This window comes from Palaemon carinicauda, chromosome 1 (genome assembly GCF_036898095.1).
Source record: "Palaemon carinicauda isolate YSFRI2023 chromosome 1, ASM3689809v2, whole genome shotgun sequence".
NCBI lineage: Eukaryota > Metazoa > Arthropoda > Malacostraca > Decapoda > Palaemonidae > Palaemon > Palaemon carinicauda.
In genome coordinates this window covers 109,362,553-109,383,463 of record NC_090725.1, presented here as the reverse complement: position 1 = coordinate 109,383,463, position 20,911 = coordinate 109,362,553, and the positions used below count along the sequence as shown (strand labels likewise).

Here is a 20,911-nt window from a genome sequence, read left to right as displayed (position 1 = left end):
CCAGGAGCTCCTTGCAGTTGATGTGGAGCGTTACCTGTTCCTTGTTCCACGTTCCCGAGCATTCCTGTCCGTTCAAGGTCGCGCCCCAGCCCGAGTCTGATGCATCCGAGAAGAGATGAAGATTGGGGGTCTGAATCGCTAACGATAGGCCCTCTTTGAGAAGGAGGTTGGTCTTCCACCACAAGAGAGTGGTCTTCATCTCTTTGGTGACCGGGATAGAGACTGCTTCGAGCGTCAAATCCTTGTCCCAATGAGCTGCTAGATGGAATTGAAGAGGGCGGAGGTGGAGTCTCCCTAACTCGATGAACAGGGCTAACGATGACAGGGTCCCTGTGAGACTCATCCACTGTCTCACCGAGCAACTGCTCCTCTTCAGCATGCTCAGGATGCAATCTAGGGCTTGGCTTATCCTTGGGGCCGATGGAAAAGCCCGAAAATCCTGACTCCGAATCTCCATTCCCAGGTAAACAATGGATTGGGAGGGAATGAGCTGGGACTTTTCGAAGTTGACTAACAGACCCAGTTCCTTGATCAAGTCCAAAGTCCAGTTGAGACTCTCCAGACAGCGACGACTCGTGGAGGCTCTCAACAGCCAGTCGTCTAAGTAAAGGGAGGCTCTGATGTCGGATAAGTGGAGGAATTTTGCAATATTCCTCATCAGAAGCGTAAACACCATAGGAGCTGTGCTTAGGCCAAAACACAGGGCTTGGAATTGGTACACAACCTTTCCAAAAACGAATCTCAGGAAAGGTTGGGAGTCTGGATGAATAGGAACGTGAAAGTATGCGTCTTTCAGATCCAAAGAGACCATCCAGTCCTCCTGCCTGACCGCTGCTAGGACCGACTTCGTCGTCTCCATAGTGAACGTCTGCTTGGTGACATAAGCATTGAGCGCGCTGACGTCCAGCACCGGTCTCCAACCTCCTGTCTTCTTGGCCACCAGAAAGAGACGGTTGTAGAAGCCCGGGGATTGATGGTCCCGGACTATAACCACTGCCTTCTTCTGTAACAGGAGCGACACCTCCTGGTGCAACGCTAGCCTCTTGTCCTTTTCCTTGTAGTTGGGAGAGAGGTTGATGGGAGAAGTGGTCAGAGGGGGTTTGCGGCAGAATGGTATCCTGTAACCCTCCCTCAGCCACCTGACAGACTGGGCGTCTGCACCTCTCTTTTCCCAAGCTTGCCAGAAGATCTTGAGTCTGGCTCCTACTGCTGTCTGGAGAGGAGGAGAGTCAGTGTTTGCCTTGAGAAGTCTTGGAACCTTTCCTAGACTTGCTCCTGGAAGAGTCTGGACGGGAGCTTCCTCGGCTGGGGGCTCTACCACGAAAGGGCGGAATAAACCTCGTAGCAGGCGTATCAGCAACTGGGGTGCGGTAAGTCCTGGGGACTGAGGGAGCAACCTTAGTCTTACGAGCTGAAGAGGCCACAAGATCATGAGTGTCTTTCTGAATCATTGCCGCAGACAAGTCCTTGATAAGTTCTTCGGGAAACAAGAACTTAGAAAGCGGAGCGAAAAGGAGTTGAGACCTTTGACAAGGTGTGATGCTGGAAGAAAGGAAGGTACAAAGTTGCTCCCTTTTCTTAAGAACTCCCGACACAAAAATTGAAGCAAGCTCGCCAGATCCATCCCTAATAGCTTTATCCATGCAGGACATTAAAAGCATGGCCGAGTCTTTGTCCGCAGGGGAGGTCTTCTTGCTAAGGGCCCCCAGGCACCAGTCTAGAAAATTGAACATCTCAAAGGCACGAAATACACCCTTTAGTAAGTGGTCTAGATCGGAGAAGGTCCAGCAAACCTTAGAGCGCCTCATTGCTGTTCTACGAGGAGAGTCGACCAAACTCGAGAAGTCAGCCTGGGCAGAGGCAGGTACTCCCAAGCCTGGTTCCTCTCCTGTGGCATACCATACGCCCGCTTTAGAAGTGAGCTTAGTCGGTGGGAACATAAAGGAAGTCTTTCCTAGTTGCTGCTTAGACTGCAACCACTCCCCTAAAATTCTTAGAGCTCTCTTAGAGGACCTTGCAAAGACGAGCTTAGTATAAGTTGACTTGGCTGGCTGCATGCCCAGCGAAAACTCAGATGGCGGAGAGCGGGGGGTAGCAGAGACAAAATGGTCTGGGTATACCTCTCTGAAAAGAGCCAGGACCTTACGAAAGTCAATAGGAGGAGGAGAAGACTTGGATTCTTCCACGTCTGATGAGGGATCCAGGTGTGCAGCCTCATCATCAGAAACCTCATCACCAGAGTGTAGCGAAGTGAGAGGTAAGGTATGCTGAACAGCAGAATCTGCACGAGCGGGAGCAAAAACGCTTGTGGTTTCATCCTCAAGTCTCTGTTGCTGAGGCAAAACCTGAGGTTCAGGCTGCAAAGGCTGGTCAAAAGGAGTAGCAGAAGGTAGGCGCATGGGTTGAGGAGGCTGACTCCTGGCATGAGTGTCTTGACTCAAGAGTTGCGCTTGCTGTAAGGTTAGCGGATGCGCAGTAGCAGGTTCCTGAGGAACGAGTTGAGGTTCCTGAGGTGTGAGCTGCGAGAGTTGAGGTAGTGGCTGCGCAGAACGCAGTTCTTGTCTCGCGAGTTGAGGTTCCTGAGGCGCAAGGCTAAGGTGATGAGGCTCTCGCCTTGAGGAGGGTTGAGGTCGCTGCAGCGAGAGCTGAGGTGTCTGCCTCATGGATGGGAGAGGTTGTTGTACCTCAAGAGAGTGTTGCCTCACTGGTGGAACCGCAAGTGGAAGCGGAGGAAGTAAGGTATAAGCTTCCTGTTCCCATTGCTGAGGTTGCCTTAAGGAAGGCGGAGGTAGCTGCACACCGCTGGAAACTGGCAACTCAGTACGTGGTAAGGTATCCTGAGGAGCCTCAACATCGTACGCCTGGCAGACAGGACTGCGGTTAGGCGGAGCGATCGCAGGAGGAGGTGTAACCTTCTCAGCCTGACACTCACGCATTAAGACCGCAAGTTGTGACTGCATGGACTGCAGTAGAGTCAACTTGGGGTCGGCAGACACTAAGGTCTGCTGAGGCAAAGCCTTAACAGAAGAGATCTGTTGCGGCAGCACCTTACTCCTCTTAGGAGGTGTGCAGTCAGCTGATGACTGCGGCGAGTCAGAGCTGATCCAATGACTGCAGCCAGGTTGTAGAGCTCTTGAGGTCTGGACTTTGCGTTTGAGAGGTCTTGAGACCTGAGTCCAACGTTTTCTCCCTGATAATTCTTCAGCAGACGAGTAAAAGACGGGCTCAATCGTCTGCGGGTGGGAGTGACGGTCTTTGTAAGACACGCCCGCAACCACCGAGGATACTTCTGTGCGCCGATCAAGGCCTGCCGAACCCTTTTGCCCTTCGACATTGCTTCTCCCCTGGGCTTGGGAGTTTGCAAGAGGTCCCGGACTGGGAGGACGACTGGCACGCACAGAAGTACCCTCACGCACCACACTGAAACTGACACTAGCACTTGGCACTGCACTGACACTCGCACTTGTCACAGCACTGGCACTATTACCTCCCACTGCACTTTTGACCTTAAGTTCCTTGACTTCGGCCATAAGAGACTTATGATCACTAACCACCGATTCCACTTTGTCACCTAAAGCCTGAATGGCACGCAAAACAACAGACATATCAGGTTGAGGGCAAATAGTAGGTTCGGGGGTAGCCACTACAGGGGGAGGAAAAGGTAGGGGATCATGAGGTGAGGAAAAAAGTGAAGAGCGAGAAGAACTCCTCCTAACTCTCTCTCTCTCTAACTTAGTTGAATATTTAAGAAATCGGACAAATTCAAGTTCCGAAAGTCCGGCGCATTCCTCACATCGATCTTCCAACTGACAGGGTCTTTCCCTACAGTCAGAACAAGCGGTGTGAGGATCTACCGAGGCCTTCGGAATACGCCTATTACAAGACCTACATCGTCTATGGGGTGGGGCTTGTGAAATGTCAGACATCTTGAATCAAAGAGTTAGCCAAGTGGGGATTCCAAATCAAGCAAAAAGATCGTTAACCATTAATCAGAACTAAATAATAGCTATCTAAGCTAATATAGAAGTTTTCCAGTAAAGCGACAGCCGAAATCTGAGAGAAATACTTCACCAAAAGCCGTGAAAATACTCCAAGATCATAAGCGTATCCCATGAATGTCTTGCCGGAAGCACGACAGAGGAAAAAGTGAGGTGGTGTCAACAAGAAGTACTGCAGTACCTGGCCACAGGTGGCGCTGGTGAGTACACCCCCTTCTAGTATAGTGATAGCTGGCGTATCCCTCCCGTAGAATTCTGTCGGGCAACGGAGTTGACAGCTACATGATTATCGGGTAAGTTTAATATTGAAAATAGAGTAGCACTGATAAAAGGGGGAACTTGTTGTTACCTCCATATTTATTGTGTATGAACTCTTTAAAGCTGCTGAAAAGATTTTGGTACTTGGCCATGAAACTGTCTCGTAAATTGGAAGTAATTTTGTTGCATATCTCTGGAGGCATCCTTCTTTTTGGACTGATAGAATAGTGTGTAATTTGTGGTGCTCTCGATCGTTTTTAACAGTCATGGATTTATTTTGTCATGTCCGAAGCTCCATCTTCACACATTCCAATGTTAAGTACCATAGTTTGTTTTGACAGTATTTTATTGTACCGGGCTTTTGTTTTATATCCAGTATAGTCTGTTTTATTATTCCCGTCTGGCCTTTCATGGCGGCCATTGTTTGTTCACTTGTTTGGGAATTCATCTTTATCTGCCCGTTTAGTACTCTGTCACTTAGGTTCTTGGTTAAGTCCCTGGCCTTATGCCTTTAGAACCGTTATTATTTTTATTTTTTTGTGTATTTATGCTCATGGTACTTTTTGCTAGTAAGTCCAGCCTACGAACGAGATAGCGATTTAGCTTTGTTTTTGTTTAGTAACCGCCCGAGGCGTTCGTCACTCGACTGTGCTATTTATTTAAAGTTTTAGCAGATGCTATTCTTCGATCGTAGTGTTATATGGATGTACATTTTTATTTTATACGTTTATAATAGTGTTGTGTGATTTTTAGTCCTGTTTTTGTGTCCTAGAGAGCGAGAGATTGGGGTCCCCGTTTTCTGTTCGCAGTCACGAGTTACCCCTTTATCTCGTTTTCTTTCTTTGCTCTGGTGGTTGAGCGGATTTCCCGTTTTCCGTTTTGTGCGTTCAACGGGTTCTCCCTCCCTCACCTCTCCCCCTCGGGGTGGATGATAACTTACGAGTTATTTATTTTTCGTGACTTTTCAATTGTTAGCGTTATTTTGGTCCGTGTTCGTCCTCTCCCCGTTACGGCTCGGGAGTAGTTTATGAACGTTTTCCACTCCGCCTTGAGTTCTACTCCGGCTTGAGGGATTCTCAATGACTTTCATTCTATTGTTATATTTATATATTGTTTACTACATGGGACGGGCTTCATATTGTTTAGATACGACCCTCCGGTGGCCCTTACTGCGGTCTCAGGCCACGGCCATATCCACAATAGCCATTGTTATTACAATTGTGTTTTTATTCACAATAATTATTCAGGACCTTTCTTCTCCCTCCGGCCTCACCGGAGTTTGTAAATACGCTTTGCTATGATCTAAGCCTTAGCCCTTAGCTGCGGCTTGGCTTTTATATCTTCACAATTGAATTATTAGCCACAATTGAATTATTCAGAGTATCTCATTATCCTCCGGCGTCACCGGAGGTCGCCCATACACTTCACACTTATATTTGCCTTGCCTTTGGCTAAGACGGCATTATTCAGGACATCTCATTACGCTCCGGCTTCACCGGAGGTCGCCCATACACTTAACACTTATATTTGCCTTGCCTTTAGCTAAGGCTGGTGTTTATATTTATTTTAAGGGCATGTCACTGCTTCCCCGACCCTCGCAGGTCGGCAGATTGCTTTAAGTTATTTATCCTTATGTCATTATCAGACATTAGGTAAATTACAAATATACAAACATTTGGATATTATAGTGCCAACAATGGTTTTGGCCGAATAGCGATTTAAACGTTTGCGATTTAGTCTGTTAGTTTGTACTCGCCCCAGGAAGGCTCGATTTAGACTATATCCTTATTTATTGGTTAAGTTGTCGTTATTCTTCGTTTTTGGTTATTACAATGACTAAAAATTAAAAAGAAAAAGGAAAAATAAAAATAAAATAAAAACAATCAGTTTTATTTTACTTTCCTTATATTATTGTGTGATGTTAGCTTTTATTATGTAACCTTGAGAGTGAGAACATAGGGTGCTCGTTTATTAGCTCGAGTAAGGGAGGTGATTTTCCCGTTCTCCGTTTTTATACGTTCACGAGTTATTCAGGCCTCCTCTTATTATCAGAGTTGATGATAGTACGTTTAATGTTATACACGTTTTATTGATGTGGTTACTGTTAATATAGCTAACACTATTAGTAGGAACGTTGGTGTATGAGTCATTAATTGGGTTCGATTTATACCGACACCCTTAGCTCCGCCTTGAGTTATGTTTAGCTCCGCCTTGAGTTATACGCCGCTATAATGGATACTCATTGGGTGAGAACTAGTCAGATATTTGGAGTGCAACGGTGAAATCCGGCACTCAGACTCCGGCTGAGACCTTTTTGCACACGAACCTTTGTCATGTTTGATCTCAATTACACCTTTCCGGCCCCTTTTTTCATCGAATCTCCGGCTACGCTGGAGATAACTCAAACATTCATTGAGGTTAATGTTATCGTACCGGTGACGGTCACGATCTCACGGGGACTAGCCTTTGCTACCGGATCTCCCATACAAACAGAGATCAAGCAGACGTCCAGAACCGGAGTTAACAATGTGATACCGATGAGGATTTCACAGTTTCATTATTACGGTTTCTTTTTCATCGAATCTCCGGCTTCACTGGAGATTACACAGACATTCAGTTTTAGAGAATGTTATCGTACCGATGAGGATCACGTTTTCACGATACCGGACCTTTGTCACTGGTTCTCCGGTACAAACAGAGATCAATCAGACGATCAGAATCAGGGTATGAACCCTTTTTCATGAATAATCACAATATCGTCATTACGATCCTTTTCATCGAATCTCCGGCTTAACCGGATATCGTACAGGCGATCAGCATTGAGGTTAATATTAGATTTCCTCTGGTTCACGTTGTCACTATGACGGACCTTTGTTTGTACCGGGGATGGTTACCGGAGATCCGGTACAGTCGGAGATCACTCAGACCACGGGTGGCCAATCTTTTGTTTTACCTGTAAAAAAAAAAAAAAAAAAAAAAAAAAAAAAAAAAAAAAAAATTATTATTTATGAACGTAACTATGCCTATATTTATGCATGTATTTAATTCTAACTATGTATAAATATGGATAAATATCCATACAACATCGTGTTCAAATAGAATTAAATTAATTATGCCTATATTTATGCATGTATTTAATTCTAACTATGTATAAATATGGATAAATATCCATACAACATCGTGTTCAAATAGAATTAAATTAATTATGCCTATATTTATGCATGTATTTAATTCTAACTATGTATAAATATGGATAAATATCCATACAACATCGTGTTCAAATAGAATTAAATTAATTATGCCTATATTTATGCATATTCAATCCTAACTGTCTAAATATGGCTAAATATCCATACAACATAGTGTTCAAATAGAAATACATTAATTATGCCTATATTTATGCATAGTCAATTCTAACTATGTCTAGATATGGATAAATATCCATACAACATAGTGTTCATATAGAAATAAATTTCCACCCAGTGGCGAATGCGCCAACAGTGTCACATTTCATGAATACAAGTGTCGCACTATACCCCAGAAGATAATACATTAAATAACTTGTCTTTAAAATGGCTTTTTAAGAGTATACAGCTGATCCCAGCCTGTGAATAGGATCGCTAACCAAAGTTCAAGGAACATCCAGACTTATGTCCCCTTTGTGTTACAGAAGGTTCGCCTGCATGGTTCCCATCAGGATGAGGATGATTCTCTCTGGCCTGCAAAGAGAGGCTCTCCACCCTTGGGTATCGAAGTTGGGAAGGAATGCTCCATCTAGAGGTCCCTATCTCCTCGGAGTGTCCTCTCTAAGGTTGGACAACGACCCCATGGACGGGCAGGTATGTGGGGATGAGTTTTGAGCCTTCAGCTTTGCAATTACCTACGTCACCGACCTAGGACCATTAAAGGATCCTAATGTTCATGTTACCCTGCATAGACTGTGACGGCTAAAAGCAACACATTCTAAGGAAATCCAAGGGGCTATGACGAGCTCTAAGGTAGGGTGGTGAGTCAGTGCCGTTCAGGAACTCGGATATAGGTGGTACCATAAATCTGGAGGGCATAGACGTCCTCCCTCTGGGGGACCTAGATTTTACTCCCAGGTACTAGAATTCCCATTCAACGGATTCGTTCGATTGAAAGAGATTGCCTTGGTTAGCTTAGACAAGGTACCGAAGGTAACGGTATTATTTCCTAAAGGGCAGGCCCGATCTGTCTGGACCAGGATATTGTCAGCCTGGGGGGTACGATAATTCCAGGCTCTGCCCTTCCAGTTCGACCTACACGTTTGTTGGTCTGATCGGGTCAGTTGTGGGAAGTACGTTCTGTCTGAGACCTCTATCAGACAGGAATTGATAGTCGGTTTCCCACTCGTCATCACAGCCTTCCTCTGGTTCGACGATTTTGTATCTGACCCCCCATCATCAGGTGGTCTACCTCACTGATTCCCCAGGTACACAGTCCAACTCCGTTGGGATGTTTTACCTGCATGCAGCCCTAGATCCGAACCCTCAGGCTCCTTTCATGGACACCAGAGAGGAAGCTACAGGAGTAGAAGACAGTCCCGACATCAAGGCGGACCTAGGAAAAAGGGGGCTCGGAGAAGGGAAGGACCTAGATTCACTCCCTCACAACGCGGTGGTCCTGGTAGAGGGAAGACTTTACCACTTTCGTGACCATTGGACTCGGTCTGTGGGATCATAGCATAGTCTCTAACGGTTTGAGATGAAAATGGCCTCAAGGTCCTCCTCCTCCGCCAGTGACCTTCTCCCAGAAATACACTCCCGTCCTGAAAGAGTACACCACAGGGTTACTCAAGAAAAAGCAATCAAACGACTATCTCTTAGGTATGGACCTTACTTCCCCGTGGGACCGTCACCACCTCTGTCGATCTTACCGACCGCTATTAGCTTGCGCCTATAGCTCGAAACTTCTCTTCTTATCTGGGTTTCCACCTAAGCAGGAAAGCCTTTGTGTTCAAGACATGCCCTTCGGCCTCAACATTGATCCCAGGATATTCACGAAACTGGGAGAGGCAGTGTTAGAACAACTCAGGAACCAAGAGATACAGATCATTGCTTATCTGGCCGGTTGGCTCATTTGGGCCCGGCCGGCCATAGAAGGTAACAGAGCTACGAAGGAATTTCTTCGATCGCTCGACAACCTGTGATTTCGGGTCAATCTCCATAAGTCTCGCCTGCGACCATCAGGCCACTTAGAATGGTTAGCCATTCAGTGGGACCTTTCGAAGCACACGTTGTCTCTCCCTTCCAAAAGTAAGAGGAATAGGTTCCAAGATCAAGAATTTCTCAAGCACAAACAGGTGTCCAAAGAGCCTAGAAAGTATCCTCGGCCTTTCCCAATTCACTTCAGTAACAGATCTCCTAATAAAAGCCAAACTCAAGACATCAATCGATTTTGGAGAAAGAGAGCTACAGTACCTATAAGAAGACAAGGTCTCGAAGATCCCCTCTGTCGGGAAAATGAGACTACGCCCATGGTCCGAACCGAAGAACCTCTCCAAAGCGGTTCCTCTACAATTCCCACCTCCACAAGTGACATTCCATTCAGCCGTGTCTCTAAGTGGATGGGGGGATTTCTCCGAACATCAGATGTTTCAGGTTCTTGGTCACTAGCCATGAAACAGTCCCATATCAATGTTCTCGAAGCCATGGCAGTGTTCTTGACCCTGAAAAGAGAGACTCCTCCGAGGTCGACCCACATCAGAGTAGTGTCAGACAGCACAGACGAGGTACACTACGGAAACAGGGGAGGATCCAAGTCACCCAACCTGAATCAGATCCTGGTCACTTTCTTCGCCTGGGCAACAGAAAAGAACTGGTTCCTGTCAGCACCTCACCTAGCGGGAGGCCAGGATGTGAGAACGGGCTCACTATCCAGGACGAGTTCCCTGGAGTCAGAATTTCACTCCGGTGGATACTCAGGTTCGTTCCAGGCATCCAGGTAGATCTATTCACATCTCAGATCAATCACAAACTTCCTTGTTATGTGACCCCAATCCTGGACCCTCGGGCTCATGCCATGGACGCATTACCCCGGGATTGGAATCATTAGAGGAAGGTTTCCCTATCTCTCCCAGTGAATCTTCTAAAAACTTTAACACCGACTGCGCTCCTTCCGGGGCGCAGTGGTTTTAGTACCACCTCACTGCCCAAGAACAGTTGGTTTCCTCTCCTCCTCGAGTGGAAACTCCGTCCCATCCGGATTCCGTTCCTCAAACTGACCCGAGTATTCCAAACTCACTGTGTCAGATTACTCAAGGATGTCCAAAACCCTAACTTTGTGGACTACAGGAAGTTGGCAGCTCGTAGAGACTCGAACATTGAACCGGAAAACGATTTCTTACTCGAATCAGTCAAAAGGGACTCGACAATTCGCCAATATGATTCGGCCGTTAACCCCCAAAATAGGTGGTCCCCTTGGAAAGTTATTCCTCTTCTCCAAGATACTTTTCTATGTCCGGTCACCACTCTCAGGGCCTTTTTAGCCACGACTGCTACCCGATCGTCTGGCCCCTTGTTTATCAGGGAACAAGGAGGTACCATTCCCATACGTGGTATTAGGCTATAGATCCTATACTTCGTTTGACAAGCCAATCCGGGATCATTTCCCCCAGAAGATGGACTTTGATGACCTTATAAAGTTCACGGGTTGGGAATCTCCTATGGTCTTCAAACGCCACTATCTAATGAACTTACAGGCTCTTAAATACCCAACAGTTGCAGCTGGGAGCCGTATCTCTCCCCAGTGATCTTTTGTTCTTCCTTTCATCCATCTCTTTTCTTCTCCCTCCTACCCGCCACTCGCACCACGACGCCGCTTCCTTGGTGGTTCGTTAGCCCTAAGTTTATTACATATTAGGTTATGTTTGTAACTATTATTGATTACCGTTGTTACAGGGTTGGGATATTCTTAGCCATGTCAGTTTTGTAGCATGTTTCCTCTGATACTCGGAGGCTTCCCTGTTATCATGTTTGTTTACCTTAATTATTTATGATTTTCTTTACATGGTGTTGTTTCTCTCCCCTCTTTAAAATTAGTTATTGTTGGGCTTGGAAGGCATTCTCTGGTACATTTTCACCCGGCGCCACAGATCGACCCAGAAAAGGGATTTTGACGAAGGAAAAATCTATTTCTGGGGAGAGACCTGTGGCGCCCGGTGAAACCCTTCCCCTTTATTTTACACAATCCCACCCTTTCCTTTCCAAGCCATCATGGCCAATACAGAAGGATGTTGTTCAGATGGCGCTCGCGTCGTGGCGTGGGTGGTGTGGCGCTGGTGGTTGGCAAGGGCCTTTGTATCGGCCCATCCCTTTGACGAAGGAATTAACTAAATGGAAGACAACCTGTGAATAGTGGATTTCACGCGCCTTTGCTTTATACACGACACCCTAAAGGTGCTCGCGCGAGGGTTGTAACCTCAGCATTCCATGCTTTTATCTTTCTCTGGTATAATTGGAAGGTTTTATCAGAAAAGGTATATAAGAAGGACTCTTTTCACCCGGCGCCACAGGTCTCTCCCCAGAAATAGATTTTTCCTTCGTCAAAATCCCTTTTATATTCTGAAGGTGATCAAATTTAAGTGGTGTTGCGCTAAGGGTAAGGTACAGTCCATATGAAGTATCTGGCAGCCTTCTGCTTTGACTTTGTACTTCCGGTATTCCTTGGAGACTCTCTTGACAAGGGGAATCCATGGTTCCGTTTCCTGGGAAACAGTGCAAAAGAGCATATTGTTATTACATTCGTTATATATCTTAAAAGCAACTTTATGCAGTAAGAAGCCTGGGGGAAAAGCATAAAGAGGAGAAGAACCTTCCCAGCTAATGTGAAGAGCATTATTACTGATTGCTTTTGTGTTGGGTACGGAAGAACAAAATCTTTTACATTTAGAATTGAAGCCATTGGTGAAAAGGTCTATTTCAGGAGAGAAATTCATATCTGTGCAAATTAAATTGAATAGATTGTCGTCAAGAGTGGCTTCTGGATGTATGGAACCAAAGTCTCTCGATAGGGAATCAGCTATCACATTGCATTTCCCTTTAATCCATTTAGTTTGAATGTCTATGTTGTATTTTCCTTTGATGTTTAGTAACACTTTGATGGCCTCCTGGGCCGATTTGTTCCTAATGCTACCATGTTTTTTGATCCAGCAGTTTGTTACTTGTGAATCTATGTGAATTAGTACTACTTTGTTTCTTAGTTTGTCTCTGAAATGTTTTATACAGTAAATGCATGCAAGTAATTCTCTAATGTTAATGTGCAGAGTATTCTCATTTTGTAGCCATGTATTATTAGTTGAGAGTATGCCATGTTCTCCCACTAATGCTCCACCCCAGCCAAAGTTGGATGCATCTGTGAATAGTTCTAGATCTACTTGATTATTAGAAATGTTTATATCACTATACATGTTAGTCTGTTTCCATTCTCCTAGAAAGGATTTGAAAGAAGGAGGAATGATTCTATATCCTTTAGCAAAATATCTATGAAATCTGTGAAGGAATTTAAGATAGTATCTACCGTAAAAGGTGTAGTAGGAACAGAGGGTAAGTGATCCTATCAATCTTTGATATAATTTGAGGTCAGATCTGTTCAAGTTTAATACTGTATTGGCAAGTCTGATAAATTTATCAATATTTTTCTGCATTGGTCTCATTGTTTTGTTCTCCAAGTTATAATGAACTCCCAAGAACTCTATCTTTTGCACTGGATGAATGACAGACTTTTTAATAGATATTTGCCAGCCCAGCTCTGTGAGCACTTCAATGACCATTTGGGTGTGAGCCTCGCATTTGTGAAAGTAATCTGCTAATATGAGTATATCATCTAAGTAGTTAAGATGAGAATATTATATTCCTTCCTAATGTATTTAACTACTGTGTACATTAGTTTGGAAAAGATGTAGGGAGCTGTCTTTAACCCGAAGGGAACAACCGTCCATTTGAATTTGCGCTTTCCTAATTTGAACGTTAAGAATCTTTGAGCACTTGAATGGAGGGGGACGTGCCAATAAGCGTCCTTTAAATCAAGTCTACATGCTCAGTTGTTTAAATGCAAATAAGGGAATAAAGTTTTAGGTTTCAGCATGGAGAAATGTTATTTTCATTAGTAAAATAAATTTTTGAATATACTTACCCGATAATCATGTAGCTGTCAACTCCGTTGCCCGACAGAATTCTACGGGAGGGATACGCCAGCTATCACTATACTAGAAGGGGGTGTACTCACCAGCGCCACCTGTGGCCAGGTACTGCAGTACTTCTTGTTGACACCACCTCACTTTTTCCTCGGTCCACTGGTTCTCTATGGGGAGGAAGGGCAGGTCAATTAAATCATGATTATCGGGTAAGTATATTCAAAAATTTATTTTACTAATGAAAATAACATTTTTCAATATTAAACTTACCCGATAATCATGTAGCTGATTCACACCCAGGGGGGTGGGTGAAAACCAGTGTACAAGACTAAAGGATAGCTAAGTATCCCGTATTTCATATAATCAGTTATTTCAGAATAACAATGAAATAATAAGTACCTGGTAAGGAAGTCGACTTGAACCGTTACTCTGCCTTTATTAAGTTCGTCTTCCTTACTGAGAGCAGCGTTCCTCTTAGGAGGCTGAATCAACTCTAAGGTGCTAAAGTATATAGGGCTGCAACCCCTACTAAAGGACCTCTACACAACCTCTAACCCAGGCGCTTCTCAAGAATGAATTGACCACCCGCCAAATCAAAAGGATGCGGAAGGCTTCTTAGCCTACCGTAACAACCATAAAAACAACAATAAAAGCATTCAAGAGAAAGGTTAAAAAAGGTTATGGGATTAAGGGAATGTAGTGGCTGAGCCCTCACCTACTACTGCACTCGCTGCTACGAATGGTCCCAGGGTGTAGCAGTTCTCGTAAAGAGACTGGACATCTTTAAGATAAAATGATGCAAACACTGACTTGCTCCTCCAATAAGTTGCATCCATTATGCTCTGCAGAGAACGGTTCTTATTAAAGGCCATCGAAGTGGCTACGGCTCTCACTTCGTGGGTCCTTACCTTCAGCAAAGCAAGGTCTTCCTCCTTCATATGAGAATGGGCTTCTCTAATCAGAAGCCTTATATAATACGAAAGTCCGTTTTTGGACATGGGCATCGAAGGTTTCTTGATTGCACACCATAAGGCTTCTGACTGTCCTCGTATAGGTTTTGACCTATTAAGATAATATTTTAGAGCTCTGACAGGGCAAAGAACTCTTTCTAGCTCGTTACCTACCATGTTGGAAAGGCTAGGAATTTCAAACGATCTAGGCCAAGGACGTGAAGGAAGTTCATTCTTAGCTAAAAATCCGAGCTGTAAAGAACATGTTGCAGATTCGGATGTGAACCCGATGTTCTTGCTGAAGGCATGAACCTCACTGACTCTTTTAGCTGTTGCAAGGCAGACGAGGAAAAGAGTCTTGAGGGTAAGGTCCTTGAAGGAAGCTGACTGGAGAGGTTCGAACCTAGGCGACATAAGGAACCTTAAGACTACGTCTAGATTCCAGCCTGGAGTGGGTAAACGACGTTCTTTAGCAGTCTCAAAAGACTTAAGGATGTCTTGAAGGTCCTTGTTGGAAGAAAGGTCCAAACCTCTGTGGCGGAGAACTGAAGCCAACATACTCCTGTACCCTTTAATCGTAGGAGCCGAAAGGGATCTCTCATTCCTTAGATGTAATAGGAAGTCAGCTATTTGGGTTACAGAGGTATTGGTGGATGAAACTGCATTGGCTCTACACCAGCTCCGGAAGACTTCCCACTTGGATTGGTAGACTCTACGAGTGGATACCCTCCTTGCTCTGGCAATCGCACTGGCTGCCTCTTTCGAAAAGCCTCTAGCTCTAGCGAATCTTTCGACAGTCTGAAGGCAGTCAGCCGAAGAGCGTGGAGGTTTGGGTGCAACTTGTCTACGTGAGGTTGACGTAGAAGGTCCACTCTTAGAGGAAGAGTCCTGGGGATGTCGACCAGCCATTGTAGTACCTCTGTGAACCATTCTCTTGCAGGCCAAAGGGGAGCAACCAGCGTCAGCCGTGTCCCTTCGTGCGAGATGAACTTTTGAATGACTCTGTTGATGATCTTGAACGGTGGGAATGCGTAAAGGTCGAGATGGGACCAATTCAGCAGAAAAGCATCCACATGAACTGCTGCTGGGTCTGGAACTGGGGAACAGTACAAAGGAAGTCTCTTGGTCATGGAGGTGGCAAACAGATCTATTGTAGGCTGACCCCACAAGGTCCAAATTCTGTTGCACACGCTCTTGTGAAGGGTCCATTCCGTGGGGATGACCTGATCTTTTCTGCTTAGGCGATCTGCTGAGACGTTCATGTTGCCCTGAATGAACCTCGTTACTAGGGTGAGGTTTAGACTTCTTGACCAAATGAGGAGGTCCCTTGCGATCTCGTACAGGTTCCTCGAATGGGTCCCTCCCTGCTTGGAGATGTAGGCTAAGGCTGTGGTGTTGTCGGAGTTCACCTCCACCACCTTGCCTAGCAGGAGGGACTTGAAGTTCAATAGGGCCAAATGAACTGCCAGGAGCTCCTTGCAGTTGATGTGGAGCGTTACCTGTTCCTTGTTCCACGTTCCCGAGCATTCCTGTCCGTTCAAGGTCGCGCCCCAGCCCGAGTCTGATGCATCCGAGAAGAGATGAAGATTGGGGGTCTGAATCGCTAACGATAGGCCCTCTTTGAGAAGGAGGTTGGTCTTCCACCACAAGAGAGTGGTCTTCATCTCTTTGGTGACCGGGATAGAGACTGCTTCGAGCGTCAAATCCTTGTCCCAATGAGCTGCTAGATGGAATTGAAGAGGGCGGAGGTGGAGTCTCCCTAACTCGACGAACAGGGCTAACGATGACAGGGTCCCTGTGAGACTCATCCACTGTCTCACCGAGCAACTGCTCCTCTTCAGCATGCTCAGGATGCAATCTAGGGCTTGGCTTATCCTTGGGGCCGATGGAAAAGCCCGAAAATCCTGACTCCGAATCTCCATTCCCAGGTAAACAATGGATTGGGAGGGAATGAGCTGGGACTTTTCGAAGTTGACTAACAGACCCAGTTCCTTGATCAAGTCCAAAGTCCAGTTGAGACTCTCCAGACAGCGACGACTCGTGGAGGCTCTCAACAGCCAGTCGTCTAAGTAAAGGGAGGCTCTGATGTCGGATAAGTGGAGGAATTTTGCAATATTCCTCATCAGAAGCGTAAACACCATAGGAGCTGTGCTTAGGCCAAAACACAGGGCTTGGAATTGGTACACAACCTTTCCAAAAACGAATCTCAGGAAAGGTTGGGAGTCTGGATGAATAGGAACGTGAAAGTATGCGTCTTTCAGATCCAAAGAGACCATCCAGTCCTCCTGCCTGACCGCTGCTAGGACCGACTTCGTCGTCTCCATAGTGAACGTCTGCTTGGTGACATAAGCATTGAGCGCGCTGACGTCCAGCACCGGTCTCCAACCTCCTGTCTTCTTGGCCACCAGAAAGAGACGGTTGTAGAAGCCCGGGGATTGATGGTCCCGGACTATAACCACTGCCTTCTTCTGTAACAGGAGCGACACCTCCTGGTGCAACGCTAGCCTCTTGTCCTTTTCCTTGTAGTTGGGAGAGAGGTTGATGGGAGAAGTGGTCAGAGGGGGTTTGCGGCAGAATGGTATCCTGTAACCCTCCCTCAGCCACCTGACAGACTGGGCGTCTGCACCTCTCTTTTCCCAAGCTTGCCAGAAGATCTTGAGTCTGGCTCCTACTGCTGTCTGGAGAGGAGGAGAGTCAGTGTTTGCCTTGAGAAGTCTTGGAACCTTTCCTAGACTTGCTCCTGGAAGAGTCTGGACGGGAGCTTCCTCGGCTGGGGGCTCTACCACGAAAGGGCGGAATAAACCTCGTAGCAGGCGTATCAGCAACTGGGGTGCGGTAAGTCCTGGGGACTGAGGGAGCAACCTTAGTCTTACGAGCTGAAGAGGCCACAAGATCATGAGTGTCTTTCTGAATCATTGCCGCAGACAAGTCCTTGATAAGTTCTTCGGGAAACAAGAACTTAGAAAGCGGAGCGAAAAGGAGTTGAGACCTTTGACAAGGTGTGATGCTGGAAGAAAGGAAGGTACAAAGTTGCTCCCTTTTCTTAAGAACTCCCGACACAAAAATTGAAGCAAGCTCGCCAGATCCATCCCTAATAGCTTTATCCATGCAGGACATTAAAAGCATGGCCGAGTCTTTGTCCGCAGGGGAGGTCTTCTTGCTAAGGGCCCCCAGGCACCAGTCTAGAAAATTGAACATCTCAAAGGCACGAAATACACCCTTTAGTAAGTGGTCTAGATCGGAGAAGGTCCAGCAAACCTTAGAGCGCCTCATTGCTGTTCTACGAGGAGAGTCGACCAAACTCGAGAAGTCAGCCTGGGCAGAGGCAGGTACTCCCAAGCCTGGTTCCTCTCCTGTGGCATACCATACGCCCGCTTTAGAAGTGAGCTTAGTCGGTGGGAACATAAAGGAAGTCTTTCCTAGTTGCTGCTTAGACTGCAACCACTCCCCTAAAATTCTTAGAGCTCTCTTAGAGGACCTTGCAAAGACGAGCTTAGTATAAGTTGACTTGGCTGGCTGCATGCCCAGCGAAAACTCAGATGGCGGAGAGCGGGGGGTAGCAGAGACAAAATGGTCTGGGTATACCTCTCTGAAAAGAGCCAGGACCTTACGAAAGTCAATAGGAGGAGGAGAAGACTTGGATTCTTCCACGTCTGATGAGGGATCCAGGTGTGCAGCCTCATCATCAGAAACCTCATCACCAGAGTGTAGCGAAGTGAGAGGTAAGGTATGCTGAACAGCAGAATCTGCACGAGCGGGAGCAAAAACGCTTGTGGTTTCATCCTCAAGTCTGTGTTGCTGAGGCAAAACCTGAGGTTCAGGCTGCAAAGGCTGGTCAAAAGGAGTAGCAGAAGGTAGGTGCATGGGTTGAGGAGGCTGACTCCTGGCATGAGTGTCTTGACTCAAGAGTTGCGCTTGCTGTAAGGTTAGCGGATGCGCAGTAGCAGGTTCCTGAGGAACGAGTTGAGGTTCCTGAGGTGTGAGCTGCGAGAGTTGAGGTAGTGGCTGCGCAGAACGCAGTTCTTGTCTCGCGAGTTGAGGTTCCTGAGGCGCAAGGCTAAGGTGATGAGGCTCTCGCCTTGAGGAGGGTTGAGGTCGCTGCAGCGAGAGCTGAGGTGTCTGCCTCATGGATGGGAGAGGTTGTTGTACCTCAAGAGAGTGTTGCCTCACTGGTGGAACCGCAAGTGGAAGCGGAGGAAGTAAGGTATAAGCTTCCTGTTCCCATTGCTGAGGTTGCCTTAAGGAAGGCGGAGGTAGCTGCACACCGCTGGAAACTGGCAACTCAGTACGTGGTAAGGTATCCTGAGGAGCCTCAACATCGTACGCCTGGCAGACAGGACTGCGGTTAGGCGGAGCGATCGCAGGAGGAGGTGTAACCTTCTCAGCCTGACACTCACGCATTAAGACCGCAAGTTGTGACTGCATGGACTGCAGTAGAGTCAACTTGGGGTCGGCAGACACTAAGGTCTGCTGAGGCAAAGCCTTAACAGAAGAGATCTGTTGCGGCAGCACCTTACTCCTCTTAGGAGGTGTGCAGTCAGCTGATGACTGCGGCGAGTCAGAGCTGATCCAATGACTGCAGCCAGGTTGTAGAGCTCTTGAGGTCTGGACTTTGCATTTGAGAGGTCTTGAGACCTGAGTCCAACGTTTTCTCCCTGATAATTCTTCAGCAGACGAGTAAAAGACGGGCTCAATCGTCTGCGGGTGGGAGTGACGGTCTTTGTAAGACACGCCCGCAACCACCGAGGATACTTCTGTGCGCCGATCAAGGCCTGCCGAACCCTTTTGCCCTTCGACATTGCTTCTCCCCTGGGCTTGGGAGTTTGCAAGAGGTCCCGGACTGGGAGGACGACTGGCACGCACAGAAGTACCCTCACGCACCACACTGAAACTGACACTAGCACTTGGCACTGCACTGACACTCGCACTTGTCACAGCACTGGCACTATTACCTCCCACTGCACTTTTGACCTTAAGTTCCTTGACTTCGGCCATAAGAGACTTATGATCACTAACCACCGATTCCACTTTGTCACCTAAAGCCTGAATGGCACGCAAAACAACAGACATATCAGGTTGAGGGCAAATAGTAGGTTCGGGGGTAGCCACTACAGGGGGAGGAAAAGGTAGGGGATCATGAGGTGAGGAAAAAAGTGAAGAGCGAGAAGAACTCCTCCTAACTCTCTCTCTCTCTAACTTAGTTGAATATTTAAGAAATCGGACAAATTCAAGTTCCGAAAGTCCGGCGCATTCCTCACATCGATCTTCCAACTGACAGGGTCTTTCCCTACAGTCAGAACAAGCGGTGTGAGGATCTACCGAGGCCTTCGGAATACGCCTATTACAAGACCTACATCGTCTATGGGGTGGGGCTTGTGAAATGTCAGACATCTTGAATCAAAGAGTTAGCCAAGTGGGGATTCCAAATCAAGCAAAAAGATCGTTAACCATTAATCAGAACTAAATAATAGCTATCTAAGCTAATATAGAAGTTTTCCAGTAAAGCGACAGCCGAAATCTGAGAGAAATACTTCACCAAAAGCCGTGAAAATACTCCAAGATCATAAGCGTATCCCATGAATGTCTTGCCGGAAGCACGACAGAGGAAAAAGTGAGGTGGTGTCAACAAGAAGTACTGCAGTACCTGGCCACAGGTGGCGCTGGTGAGTACACCCCCTTCTAGTATAGTGATAGCTGGCGTATCCCTCCCGTAGAATTCTGTCGGGCAACGGAGTTGACAGCTACATGATTATCGGGTAAGTTTAATATTGAAAAAGGAGGTTTTTTTATCATAGTACAGTATTAAGGCATTTCATATCGAAGATTAGGCGAATGCTCCCATCGGGTTTAAGCTTGTAAAATATGTGGTTAGAGTAGTAGAAAGAATTTCTGTTAATTTGTTCTATTACCCCTGGGTCTAGTAATCTGTTACATTCTCTCTCTAGTATTATTCTCTTGCTAGAAGGATAATATCTATCAACCCCTAATCTTTTCAAAGTCTTTTGAGCCTTATTTTTATTGATAAATGGGAGTCTCACACCCTTACTGATCAAGTTGCATGCAAAAGAAGAATTTGGGAGTTTTTGCCAATTTTCTAATTTATTTGTCAATGACCTACCTATCCCACTTACTGGAGGGGCGTGAGAGGTTTCCTTGGAGCTAGAGGCTTCTGTAGGGAAATTTAACTCTTCCAATATCATTGAATTGTTAGTGGGTACATTTGCCAAATTTTTATCTTTACTGTGTAGCTCCAGGTTATTTTCATCTTGGTCCAAGCAGGGCTCGATGGTATTAAGAATTAAAAGAATAATTAGTTTTGTTTCTTATCTTTGACGTCTGAATTAATTGCTGTCTATCCCCCTGTACTCCTTCCCCCTCTTCGGCTACCTCTCTTGATACCTCGCCTGTAGGGATTGAACCTATTCCTGAACCCAAAGCTTCCCCTGAAACCTCTGTAAAAGTTGAATTTCCCTCTGGTGTAGCCCTGATGCTTGCCAAAGTTGAACCTTCCACCTCTAGAGAAAATGTCCCCTCCTCTAGGAAGGGGACCG

At 46.2% G+C, this 20,911-nt stretch overlaps 1 protein-coding gene across 1 annotated transcript; it reads right to left on the bottom strand.

The window, feature by feature from the left end:
• Positions 1 to 11,832: 11,832 nt before the first annotated feature.
• LOC137653654 (uncharacterized) lies at positions 11,833 to 20,560 on the bottom strand. Its single transcript, XM_068387263.1, has 2 exons — positions 20,479 to 20,560; positions 11,833 to 13,100 (listed from the first exon to the last, which is right to left on the bottom strand). The coding sequence occupies exons 1-2, from the start codon at positions 20,558 to 20,560 to the stop codon at positions 11,833 to 11,835; spliced, it is 1,350 nt and encodes a 449-aa protein (XP_068243364.1).
• Between the last annotated feature and the right edge of the window lie 351 nt (positions 20,561 to 20,911).